The 14119-nt window shown below is 47.3% G+C and overlaps 1 protein-coding gene across 1 annotated transcript in view; it reads right to left on the bottom strand.

Annotated features, from left to right (window-relative positions):
• Positions 1–5007: 5007 nt before the first annotated feature.
• Positions 5008–14119, bottom strand: part of LOC124556196 (sodium channel protein Nach-like) — a 113905-nt gene continuing 104793 nt past the window's right edge. The window contains exon 7 of the mRNA XM_047130188.1: positions 5008–5138. Within this exon, the coding sequence (XP_046986144.1) occupies positions 5008–5138 (131 nt within the window). The remainder of the gene's footprint in view (positions 5139–14119) is intronic.

The raw sequence follows: 14119 nt of genomic DNA on the forward strand, positions 1-14119 counted from the left end.
ACCAAGAACCTCTTCCTGCACACCCTTGCCACCCACCGTATGGATGCCTTCCTCCACACTTCACCCTACCTCCGATAATCCCCTCCCGATTGCGCGTGGCGGAGTTATCATTGGTCACCACCGCCAGATCCCCGTTCGGCTCCAATCTCTCCTTTCTGACCCCACCGAACACCTGATCCTTAGTCTCTTCTTCCCCAGCCTTACCGTCACCTGCGCCACCATCTATGTCCTCCCTAATGCCCCTATTTCCTTCGACTTCCTCTCCCACATTGACCGTACCTTCTCCTACGTGATCCCCGCCGACCTCAACATCCATAGTCGTTCCGCCGCCCGGTTACGGCGGTGGCATCAGTTCCTCTCCTCCCTTCAAGGCGACCTCATCCCCACCCCCAGCACACCTGTCCTGAATCCAACTCCACTGCTGATGTTGTCCTTTCCTCCCCCAACCTCCTTGGCCGCGTAACGGTGGATGTCCTGGAGCCTATTGGTAGTGACCATCTCCCTGTCCTCCTCACTGTTTCGGACGGTCGTCGCCCCCGCCCCGACCCTCGTAATGACCCTCCCCTAAGTACGTCCATGACTATTCCCGTGCCAACTGGAATGCCTACTGGGATACCCTCTCCACCCAGGTCGATAGTCACCCCTTCACCTACCACCACCCTGACGATGTAACCCATACCGCCTCCTTTCTCCAGCAGACCTTGTCTGAGGCCGTGGAGGCCCACATCCCTACTGCCGCCATCCACCCCCACCGTCCTACCTTACCCCCACAGGCCATCCTCCTCCTCCGTGAATCCCGCCATCTCTACCGTGCCTTCCTCTGCACGCATGACCCAGACGCACTACGACGCCACCGGCAACTCCAGCGACACATTCATAATTTGCTCGCAGCTAAGAAACGCCGGAACTGGCGACAGACATGCACCCGTTTAAATGCTACCCTACCTACGAGGGCTGTCCAGAAAGTAAGTTACGATTGATCGCGAAATGAAAATCACAGTGGAAATCAGAAATGTTTCATTTGTAACAGTTAGCTACACCTTTCAGCTACTTCTCTACGTAGTCGCTGTTCTGACTCAGACATTTGTCGTAGCGTTGTACCAACTTTCAAATACCCTCATCATAGAAGGCAGCCGCCAGTGCTTTCCGCCAATTCTCTATGCTGGCCTAAAGCTCGTTGCCTGTGCCAAAATGTTGTCTTCATAGCCAGCGGTTCGTTTGAGCAGAGGTGAAACACAGTGGGAGACAATTACGGTCTGTATCGTGGGTAACCAAACATTTCCAATTGAAACGATGCAGGAACATCTTCATTGCCCCTGCAGAATGAGGCTGAGAACTGTCTTGAAGAAGAAACCGCACGACAGTTATGTAATGTTGGTTGCATAGCTTCATGGGAAAATTCTCACCAGGCCCTCGTACTTGGCGGGAGACACTATTTTCTATAACATCTTTACGCGCTCACTAAGAGCTCAGGAATGAAAAGAGCGACATAATTCTACCTAGAGTCATACTAGAGACACTGCCCAACACATCTTTGCAAAGGTTTATCGGATTTTCATAGTCATTTCCATTTCGCGACCGATCGTAACTTACTTTGTGGACAGCCCTCGTATCAACTCGTCCAAGTTCAGGTCAGCCTTCCGTCGCCTTACGCGAACTAAACCCTCCCCCTACTATCCTCTGCTCTATGATGATCACCCCTTCCCTGACACCCTTAGTAAGGCCAATCACTTTGCCTCCTACCTCTCTGATGTGTTTTCCATTCCCGATGATCCCCAGTTTGATTACTCCCTCTTCCCTGATGTCCGTGATCGAACTGACACCTCTGTCTCTCCCCTCGCACCTGGTTTCCAGTACTTGGACAACATTGCACACACGGAACTCAATGCCCTTATCACTACACAGGATCTCATTGCTACACGAAACGCAACACCGCTCCTTGTCACGATCATGTCACCTACCGTCACCTTCGTGAAGCTCCTGTCTCCTTCCTCTCCACCCTGGCCAGGCTTTACAATGTAGTCCTGTCCACCGGCTACTACCCCAACCTGCGGAAAACCTCCCGTATCCTGATGTTCCTTAAACCTGGCAAACCGCCGTCCGCCATCTCCTCGCACCGTTCCATCAGCCTTACCTTGGTCTTCAGCAAGGTCCTGGAATCTATCCTCACCTGCCGCATCCACCAGCATCTCCGCCAGCACTGCCTTCTTCCCGTTACCCAGTGTGGCTTTTGGCCGTCCTTCTCTTCCGACGACCTTCTCCTTCACCTCACTCATCTTCTTTCTGAACAGCTTAATTCCCATCGCTCCGCAATCTTCTTCTCCCTGGGCCTCGAACGTTCCTATGACTGCGTATGGTATTCCAGTCTCCTCTTCAAGCTCCAAACCGTCGCCCTTCCCATTAACTACGTCCGTCTGATCGGCTCCTTTCTCTCCCACCGTCCTTCCTACATCACCATCCATAACACGGATTCCTACACCTTTTTTTCCTCCGCCGGTGTGCCCCAAGGCTCCGTCCTCTCCCCCCTTCTGTACCTTTTGTATACGGCGGACATGCCGCTGCCATCACCCCCCGTCCACCTTCTCCAGTTTGCTGATGACACCGCCTTCCTTGCCCTTGCCCCCACCCTGCAGCGCTCCCAACACCTTCTCCAATCCCATCTTGACCGGTTCACCGCTTGGTGCAACCAGTGGTTGCTCAAGGTCAATACCTCCAAAACCCAGGCGATCATTGTAGGCAAAACCACCCCTTCCTTCCGACTCCTTGATTTCTATCTCACCATCTATGGCCGTCCTATCGCCCTCACCCCCACCCTCAAGTACCTTGGCGTCACCCTCGACCGTCGCCTCTCCTGGACCCCCCATCTCCAGACAATCCAAGCTAAGGCACGTTCCCGACTCCGTCTCCTCAAGCTCCTTTCCGGCCGTACGTGGGGTCTGGACCCCTCCACCGTCCTCCACGCCTATAAATCCCTCATCCGCCCTATCCTTTGTTACGCCCATCTGGCCTGGATCTCCGCCCCCCCCCCCACCTTTTATAAATCCCTTCAAATCCTTGAACGCCATGCTCTCCGCCTCGCCTATCGCATCCGTCTCCCCTCCCCCACGCGGATCCTGTACGATCTCATTCTGTTCCCCCACCTCCTCCTTTTCCTTGAAAGGATACGGATCCTGTACACATCCTGCAAACTCGATCCTCCTCACCAGCTTGTCTCGCCCATCCTCTCCCACCCCTGCCCGCTGCCGCGCCTGTATTCCCACGTCCCACCCAGTCTCCATCTCTCCACCCTCCTTACCCTCTCCCAAGGTGGCTTCCGCCAGCTCCCCCTCCCTGATGATGTCCTCCTCCCCTCCATCTACCCCTCCTATCAACTTTGATCCTCTCCCCACTTCCTGTGTCCTTTCCTTTGGGCACCCTCCCTCCCTTCTCTTTCCTTTTCCCCCGCCCCCTTCCTCCACCCCTCTTCCCCCGGGCTTTCCCCTCTCCCTTCCTCCCTTCCCCCTCTCTCCCCTGCCCATGGCATCTGTTCTCCCCTCTCCCTCTCCCAGCCCTCCAATCCTCCTCTCTTGGCAGATCCCCGGACTCGTACACGGTTAGTGAACATTCGCGCGCCGGAGATCAACGCCTCGTGTTTCTGTGTGTGCCGTCGTTTTGTGCTTAAGTGGATCAGTGTTATTCGTTCTGTGCCCCTACGTTCACGTGTGACAATTTTCGTCTCTGTATGTGTCCAAGTGTCTGAACAATTTTATCTTGGACTCTACGTCCGTGAACGGCACCTTGTATTTTAAAAAGTGTTTGTCTCCGTTTATATGTCCACCATCTTTTTTCTCTAATTGTCTTCATTTGTATCTTTGTGTTTCTCTGAGGCCAAAGAGCGGCGTAGTATGCTGCTGCAGGCCTGCCTGTAAACAAGTTTCAAAATAACAATAAAGAAAAAAAAAAGCTCAGCCAGCAGTCTAACATCGCGTGCGTCTCAGGACATATCGCCTCAGACAGCGTATTGACTTTCGTGTTTCTATTCCAGTGGACGTGGTTGTCTTGTTTGGTTCGTTACTCTATTGTCTGTTCTTGTTGTGTCGTAACGTCGTCCGTTGGTCGTGTCCGTCCACTCCTGTTGTGTTGTTGTTCGCCTGCCGCTCCGCGGGTCCCAGCGCGTTTCCGTCGCTACTACCCTGCGACCGTTCCGGTCGCCGTTACATCATCTAACATTCTTCATTGCTATTTGCATAGCAGATTCATCCCACTGCTTTCGAGCTCGGGAAGTCATTTCTGAAGCAATCCCTTTAAGTAAAGCAGACTGTGAAAGTACTGCACAAATATGGAATACCATGGTACAAATATGGAATACTAGTGTTCCATATTAGTGACACAGCCAATTTGAAATTCAGAAACGCAAATAAAAACGATAATTAAATTTCAGTAGGCTACAAATACGCCATTTTACGGCTTACTGTATTAGCTAAACGTCTGTTTACAAAATATATTAACAGTTTATGTGTTATGACAAGAAAGAAACTGAAGACCAGCAACATGCCACAATTATGCCTCCCAGTGAATTCGTGAAAACGGCTTCACTCACTCGAAGTGGCTGCCAGCTGTAATATGAATGCATCCCAAAGCAGTCTACAGTTTCTGAACGTAGTTTTTAAGCAGCTAACCAAAGTACAGCACATAAAAGGCGACATGTAATAGTATTCCATATTACTGCCCCTATTCCAATTTTGTACCTCTTCCTCTAGTAAGTAAAGCATGCATCTGTTCATGATCATAGCAAACAAAATCGTAAGAGAAAAACCATATTGTTGCGGTGACCACTGAAAATATTTAAGAATAAAACGAAACGCGTCAGGTCTTAATAAGTCTTTCATTACAGCTGCAAAAGACGGCAATTAACCTATACAATTTGTAATTATAAGGTCTTATCGCTTGAGGGTATGGTGCCACAGTTGGTTGCACGCTTTATATCAGACGAAAATAAGTGAGAGTGTTATTGGCAGCTAGCAGCACTCACATGAGGTGATCGGAAGCTGGGTAGCGAGCGGCCCTCAGGATGCCAGTGGACGCCTCGGCGAGATACTCCACTGAGGAGCATTCCGGGGCGCAGCTGCAGCTCTCACCCTGCTCCGCCTCCAGTTCCTCTGAAACGTCAAAGCACACTACAGTCAACAGTAAACTGAGACACAATGTGGACAAGAACAATGCTCATAAAATCTCAGACGTATCCTAAGTCTCAACACAAGGAATCCAGTCTCTAAGATAATGGTTAAAAGCTGAGTAATTTAATGTTGATCTGTTGAACATATCTATACAGTGTTATTCGTAAGTAATTTCGGGGATTCAGAAAACAATAAGACATAAGACATACAGAAAATAGACGCAGAAGGTGGTTGTAACTAAACTCTGGCTTCTTGCAAGGGACCCTATGAAAAGGAGTGACTGTAGGACTGTGAAACTTTGAGGAAACATTCTAAACGACATGAGGAAGAGAAATAACGAATAAAATGTTGAAAGAAACACAGTTTTCATACGAGAGGGTAACATTTGTTAATTACGTACCATTTTCACGCCCCAGGAGACAAGCGTTGCTCAAGGGGACGAGCATCTGCGTCCACGACGGCCTGGAAACGCGTCAGAGATGCAATTTCACAATTGTTCGCAGCACTATTCGGACAGTGGACCGTGGACTGTTCAGATGTCGTAACACATCTCGTGCACTACTTGAAGATTGTAGGTTGCGTCCAGCAGCCCCAGCCATGGCAAAAGTAACTTCTTCACAATTTGTAGCGCAATTGGCAGTCGGCCTCCCCCAGGATCAACTCCCAAATCGCCAGCTAATTCGAACTTCCGAATCATGTTCTTCAACCCCAGTGCGGAAAGAGAACCTCTCTGTCTTCCCCCAATGCGTCGTTACTCGCAGCAGTATTGCTGTTGTTTTGATAAAACAATTTTACGAGTAAAGCCCTGCTCACCTAGTCGGAACTATGTTAACTGTCTGCAACTCTAATGCACACTGATGCACGTACAAGACTTATTCAACGATCGGTCGCGAAATGGATACCACAGTGAAAATCCGATGAAGTTTTGCACAGGTGTGTTGGACATTGTCTCTAGTATGCCCGTCTATCGCGTTACGTCGTTGTTTTTAGTTCTGAGCACACATGGAGCACATAAAGACACCTACAACAATAGTGTCTCCCGCCGAGTACGAGGGTATGGTGAGAAATTTCGCCTGAATCTATGCAGCCAACATTACATTCTCAGCCGCATTCTGCAGGGGCAATGCAGATGCTCCTGGATCGTTTTCAATTGGAAATGTTTGATTACCTACAATACAGCTCGTAATTGTCTCCCTTTGAGTTTCATCTCTGCTCACATGAACCGCTGGCTATGAAGACAACATTTTGGCACAGACAACGAGCTGTGGGCCAGCGTAGAGAATTGGCGGAAAGCACTGGCGGCTACCTTCTGTGACGAGGGTATTGGAAAGTTGGTACAACGCTACGACAGACGTCTAAGTCTGATCGTCCACTATGGAGATAAGTAGCTGGAAGTTGTAGCTAACTGTTGCAAATAAAACAGTTTTGATTTTCACTGTGGTTTCCATTTTGCAACCTATCGTTTCTTACTTTTCGAATTGCCCTCGTATTTCTGCTAGCGTGTCTCTTTCATTTTAATTAAAAACGGGATATTTTAAAAAGTTTACAAAAGCCTGAGACAATGAAGGGAAGAAAACGTTACAAAAGTGTACTGACAAAATTTAATGTGCATAGAAATTTACCTTTGTGTAAATGCACTCAGATTATCCCAAATGTCTTTTTACAATTATTATGCTGCACTGTCACCGTACTTTTCACTCTTATGTATTTTATCAAGAAGTGCATTTGAGACTGAACACTCATCTGTTGTTTCTTCGTCTTAACCTGATTAACAATGGCAGACCTTCCATCACGCCCAATAGAAAAATTTGATTTCCACAGCGTGTATTCTACAGTTTCTTCACTACCACTGGTAAAAGCAAACTCACTTCCGATATTGGTGTTAAAATTACTCTTTCGCTTTGGCATGATGAAACAGTGAGCATGAATGGGTGCTACCAATAGTGTAAAACAATAACAGTGAACAAAGATTGTAGAGAAAATTGTGCAAGTGACACTTCTTAGCGTATATATATGTGTAATGCGCAGTAAATTGCAAATCAAATAAGCGGTAGCCTAAAATGTTTCAGCCTTCACAAAAAGCGGGTCGTTTGAGCGTCCCAATAAAAAAAAAATTCGGGACAGCGCGACATTTTGGAAAAAACGGAACTGTCCCGGGAAAAACGGCACGAATTGTCACCCTAGTTTCAACCCAAAGTCGCTGTAGCAGTACCGGCGCCTAACGGCAAATCATGACACTAACACTACTAACAACGCCAAATCCTGCAGCACACAGTCTGGACATCTTTCCTATAAAGTTGTGTTTCAATACTGTAAATGGTTTTTCATCTGAAATGGCAGAAGTAGCGGAAGTTTAATTATAACAACCATGCATATCAGTGGATTGTAGCCATTTTACTCACTTCACAGGTGCTAAATAGGCACAGTTTGCGATAAGACAAACATGTTCTGACGTGCCTGCCCCCTTGCGGTGCGCCCTGCAACTACGAATGAAAACGTGAAGAGATGCTTTGTCCACTGACATTTTTCATTTCTCTGTTTCTTGAAATTTTCACACACTCCTCTTCTGAAATTCCGGAGGTACTTATGAATAACCTTGTACTTCACAAGCAACCTACAACATAAGGCGGAAGGTATGTCGGTACCACAGTTATCATACACGACTCTCCAGTGACGACTGAGAAATGAAAACCACGCTCTGGCAGTGAGAAACTGTTACATACCCCAACCAGGGACATAACCCGCGCGGAGTGGCCGGACGGTTTAGAGGCGCCATGTCAGTGATTGGGGGGCTACTCCTGCCGGAGGTTCGAGTTTTCTCTCGGCATGTGTGTGTGCGTGTGTGTGTGTGTTGTTCTTCTTAGCGTAAGTTCGTTTAAATAGTGCGTAAGTCCAGGGACCGATGACCTTAGCAGTTTGGTCCCTTAGGAATCCACACATTTTTGAACTGGACAAAAATATTTATTTGTTATTGCAGGATACTGGATTTTACGGCAGTCCCAGTTCTTCCCAGTCTTTCATCACTATAAAACATAATTTGTACAACTTTAATAGAAGCTTTTGAAATGTGGAGTCACAGAGGAATGTTTAAAATTGTATGGGTTGATCGAATAGCTAATGAGGAGGTACGAAATCGAATTGGGGAAAAAGAAAGTTGTGGCAAAAAATGATTAAAATAAGGGTTGGTTAATAGCACACATCTTCTGGCAGGAAGGAATCGTCAGGTCTGTAATGGAAGGCAATGTGAGGTCTAAAAGTTATAGAGGGAGACAAAGGACAGAATAAGGTAAGTAGATACCAATGGATTTAGGTTGCCGTGGTTATGCAGAGATGAAGAAGCTTACATGGGATAGACTAGTGTGGAGAGCTGCATGAAACCTCTCTTCAATCCGAGGATCACAACAAAGACAAACACTGGTTATTTTTTACGGTAACGGAATTCATTAACGTCTACTGTCACACCATTTTCACTCTTTAACGTCCGAAATTTGCTCTCGTTAAACAAATCGCTGCCTTCCCTTTTGTTTTTCAACCGTCACACAGCCGCCGAATGCCAGAAACTACGCAGTATGCTATCATATTAATTTTCCTTTTTAAGGCTGCTGGAGCACAGGTTCCTAAGACACACATCTTTTGTTTGGAAGAAACTGCAAGAGAAAAATTTCCCACCGTTGTGCAAACATCACGAACTCACATGTAGTGTTCGGTGATGAGGAAGTTACGCGTATTTTGCATAACATCGTTCACTGCATGTTGTTGAGAATTGGGTTCTGAGCCAAACGATCTGTGTGTGTGAAATCGTTTACCCAACGACATGTTCAACAACGGCTGCCACATATTATGAGTGAACCATGGGGACCGCTTTTCAGATGATTGATAGGTCCTGTTGCAATATGTCGATGGTAGAGTCAAGATTCGTCGCTCCGAGGGGTGTTGAGCTCTCCACACAGACTTCGCAGATGTCAGGCAGTCACATGGGTCGTTTTTGGGTCAAATGGTTATTGCAGGGGGCACCATGAGAGATACGACTGTGATCATTTCATTATAAACCATTTGCACTTTTAGTCGTTTCCTTCTCCACCAGAGATGTCATTTCAGTAGTACAAGTGTGCAAGCCACATGACCGCTATTATGAGAATTAGTTGCAGGACCATGGCGATCGACTGCATTTGACGTCATAGCTTTGCAATTGCCAGCATGAGAGCGTGTAGTGAATGCCATAATGTAAGAAACAGCGTGTGAATGGACACAGAAGAGGGGACGCTGAAGTGCTTGTTTGAGTTTTGGGAAAATCCTTTCTCGAATCGCGAGCTATGGGTAATGCGGACTGGCCGAGAAGAGCACTGTTTCCCACTGTAGAGACTTTACAACTGTGTTGCAACCACGATGCTGATGGCGTATGTCGATGGGTGCTTGCTTTTTTAAGAGAGCAACCAGAATAAAAGTCTGATGCGGAAAAAGTTTCTATATTAATTTAAAGGATATGTTGCATTTCGTTCTATTTTATTAAACAATATATTGAAAATTGAATTTGAAATGACTGTATGATTAGTGGTTGGCTAAGGCAGGTTTTGCCGCGAGAATGACCTGGAAGGATCATTATGATTGGTCATTCAGATCAATAGCCAATCAGAATCAAGCGGTTCAAAAAAATGTTCAAATATGTGTGAAATCTTATGGGACTTAACTGCTAAGGTCATCAGTCCCAAAGCTTACACACTACTTAACCTAAATTATACTAAGAACAAACACACACACCCATGCCCAAGGGAGGACTCGAACCTCCGCCAGGACCAGCCGCACAGTCCATGACTGCAGCGCCTTGGACCGCTCGGCTAATCCCGCGCGACTCAAGCGGTTCCCGCGTGCAGATAGTTAGAGGGGCAGAGAGGAGAGGAGCATCGAGAGAGTCGCTCGCTAACCTGTTTCCGAGTAACACCATGCTTGATGTCTCCGAGAAAATAGTATGAAAAATGAAGAGCTTGTGAGATCATTTCAGATAGAACGCGTCGTGACTAATGCGGTTTAAGTTACGAACATTTTGAGGAAAGTGTGATTTTTCGGAACTGATTAGATGAAGTTTTATAAGCGTGTGATATTTTGGTCGTAGAGACGGAATACAGAGGCGTCCAAAAAATGTATCCACTGTTTAAAAGTCCATAACTCGCAAACTAGTTGACGGACTTGTCTCATTTTTGGTGAAAGTGTAGCTTAAAGTCCAACTTAAAGATATCACTGTAGGTGTTCGAAATGGTCACCATTAACATTCACACACAAACGATGCCGCCGAACTGCAGCACGAACTACTGCCTGCAACGTGTTCAGTTGGATATTTGCACACGAATGTACGATGAATTCTCGAAGTTCATCCAATGTGCGTGGCTTTTGTCGATAAACGACGTCCTTTAGCGTTTCCCACAGGTAAAAGTGCAGAGGAGTTAGGTCTGGGGAACGTGGTGGGTACTCCACAGCACCTCTACGGCCTATCCATCTTTCTGGTAGATTTTCGTCGAGATACGCCCTAACACGATTTTGGTAGTAGGCTGGGGCACCATCTTGTTGAAATTAATCTCTTCCGTCTCTATACAAGTCTCAGATGGCAGGTAAAATGGATGTATGAAGCCTTTGTCTACATGGACGTTCGGATTTTCGGCGGTCCAGTAGATGCAATTGTGGCGATTTACTGTACCATTGAGTTTGAACTATGCCTCATCAGACCACACAATCATCTCTGCAAACTCTTCATCATTGCGCACCATGTTATTAGACCAATGGCAGTACTCCACCATCCCCAGCCGTCACCCTGTAGGCAAAACCGGAAGACATTTGCTGGTCGCGTGTATGGGGTAGTCTGTCCACAAGAAACGAAAATGGACAGCGTGGAACAAGGAGTCAAGAGGAGGATAACTGCTCACGGGGAATCATCTATTGACTGGCATTGATATATAGTCAGCCAATGATAAGAAATGACGAGAAAATTCCAGCCCTCCCGAAGAGCGAGAGACCTGCGTCAAAAACCAGAGAGACAGAGAGTGGAGAATGAGGAATGAGCGTACTGTCAGTAGGGTGATGACATTCAGACGACCTTCTTTTCTAAGAAGTGAGATTTCCTGATGATCCTTCCGAGAGACTTCGTGTTGGGACTTAATCTCAAGACTTGGTAGCCGCGACTTGGTTTGCACTTTCTCTTGGTGCTGATCCGATCCTGTGATGACTTTAGTCTACTCCATTTTGCTCTGGTTCCATTCCACTCTTTACTGCATTTCATTCCAGTCTGTTGCTTATTGTCAGGAGCATTCTCATTGGTTCCATTTTCTGAAGCCACTGTCTCAACTGATGCTACTTTTGCGGTCTGATTACAAAATTGATCTAAGTTTTGACTCTGCCAACGAGTCATTATCATCATCACCGTCATCCGGTTAAAATCCGATTCCTTGGGTGCCGCTTCTGTAATTCCACCCATGAACAGCCCCGGGAAACCGATCCTTCATGATGTTACTACTTGAATGGTAAACCTTCAGTCCTCGCCAGTGGACCACTGGGCGAATCCTCGCGGCCTGCACAAAGGGAACAGGCTGTTCAACTGTTGACAACTATCAATCATCTTCCTGGTGCTATCCACTCACACAGCATCGAAGTTACTTCTATGCTCTATGTGTCTCCTCGCAGAGGTAAAGAACACGAAAGAACCCCACCAACAGGCAACTCTGCACCGCTAAAGATCGGTTCAAGACTTCAGTGAAATCTCACTGACAAGCCAGCTGCTCTGACAACGCATTTGTGACATGTTTGTCCATTCCAAGCGCCAATGCAAACTTTAGTCAATAATGTTTCTCTTTTTGTTTTTATTTTAATAAACTGTTTTGACATTACTATCTGTTTTAACCTCTCAGTCATTCTGATGTTTTGCACACATCCATTGAAGGATGACTTTTCATTTAATTAATGTTCATCAAGCTTGGCACCCAGAAAACGAGAAATCAATCATTTTTTCCGTATACTTCCACCACAAGTTCCCATTTACCACATTTCAGCACCCAGCGTGGTGCTCGGTATATACGAGACTTACCGAAAGCGCTATATGTAAATTATTGTGTTCTTAATCAAAATATCCACGGGTGTACTGCCGGTCTACAGTGTCCAACGGGCACAATATTTCGGCGATCATACATGTCGCCATCATCAGGTGAACTGACGGACTGGGCTCCTGTGAACGTGCCGGTACGGAGATCCGTACGCTATGGCTGCTCAGGGGGAACTGGGTTCAGTCGTGGTGGCGGCAGATTTAAATACCCTCCGCCCGCGGCGTACTCCCTCCGCCATCCGCGCCCCGCGCCACGGTCACGCGGTGGAACAGATTGCGACGGCGTCTGAGGTGACGTCGGTGTGATGGCTTTGTCCGCCGTGGTCGTCACAACTGTACGTTTGCTCGATATACTCTTGATTAACCCAATTGCTGGTTCCCAAGCCTTGCTAAGATTATAGCCACAGTCACGGTTTATGAGGTCGTGATTGGTGCGAATTTCGATGGCCTCTCTAACAACGCTGTCCCAGTATCTCGACGTCTGTACCAGAATCCTCGTGCGTTCATACTCCATAGCGTGATTTTCCGACAAACAATGTTCAGCGATTGCCGACTTGCTCGGATACATCAGTCGAGTGCGCCTCTGGTGTTCATGGCATCGATCCTCGACGGTACGCATCGTCTGACCAATATACGACTTGCCACATTGACACGAAATCTGGTACACGCCAGCCTTCCTCAAACTGAGGTCATCTTTGGCGCTCCCCACCAGTGCACGAGTTTTATTCGGAGGACAAAACACAGTTCCGACCCGGTGTTTCTTCAAAATGCGGGCGATTTCCACCGAGAGTGCGCCTGTATATGAAATAAACGCAGTGCCTACCTCCTCCCTCGTGATTTCATCCATGGATGACCTCGGTTTGAGGAAGGCCGACGTGTACCAGATTCCGTGTCAATGTGGCAAGTCGTATATTGGTGAGACGATGCGCACCGTCGAGGATCAATGCCGTGAACACCAGAGGCACACTCGACTGATGTATCCGAGCAAGTCGGCGGTCGCTGAACATTGTTTGTCGGAAAATCACGCTATGGAGTATGAACGCACGAGGCTTCTGGTACAGACGTCGAGATACTGGGACAGCGTTGTTAGAGAGGCCATCGAAATTCGCACCAATCACGACCTCATAAACCGTGACTGTGGCTATAATCTTAGCAAGGCTTGGGAACCAGCGATTGGGTTAATCAAGAGTAAATCGAGCAAACGTACAGTTGTGACGACCACGGCGGACAGAGCCATCACACCGACGTCACCTCAGACGCCGTCGTAATCTTTTCCACCGCGCGACCGTGGCGCGGGGCGCGGACGGCGGAGGGAGTGCGCCGCGGGCGGAGGGTATTTAAATCGGCCGCCACCGCGACCGAACCCAGTTCCCCCTGAGCAGTCATAGCGTACGGATCTTCGTACCGGCACGTTCACAGGAGCTCAGTCCGTCAGTTCACCTGATGATGGCGACATGTATGATCGTCGAAATATTGTGCCCGTTGGACACTGTAGACCGGCAGTACACCCGTGGATATTTTGATTATCAAATACGCCGGCAGAAACTCAAGAATCATGTTGTGTTCTTCTTTATTTTTAACTTAAAATTTTACGAGTTCGCGTAATTCGTTCCTTTCACATAGTTCAAACATTCTACTTTTACCCACTGTGTACTCGTTTCAGAAAGTCTTTTCCGTACTGACGTAGATTAACCCTATTTTATTTAATATTGCCCCAAAAGACTACAAGCACTGCACAAATGCACTGGTCGGATTTGCAAAGCAATTTCAATTTGGCGGAAAAAAATATAACTACGCACCACGAATGAATTATCCGAATGGAACGGAAATCGATAGATGTGATGTGCATGTACGGGCAAACAAAAGATTTCAGTTCCAG

Source organism: Schistocerca americana, chromosome X (genome assembly GCF_021461395.2).
Source record: "Schistocerca americana isolate TAMUIC-IGC-003095 chromosome X, iqSchAmer2.1, whole genome shotgun sequence".
Classification (NCBI taxonomy): Eukaryota; Metazoa; Arthropoda; class Insecta; order Orthoptera; family Acrididae; genus Schistocerca; species Schistocerca americana.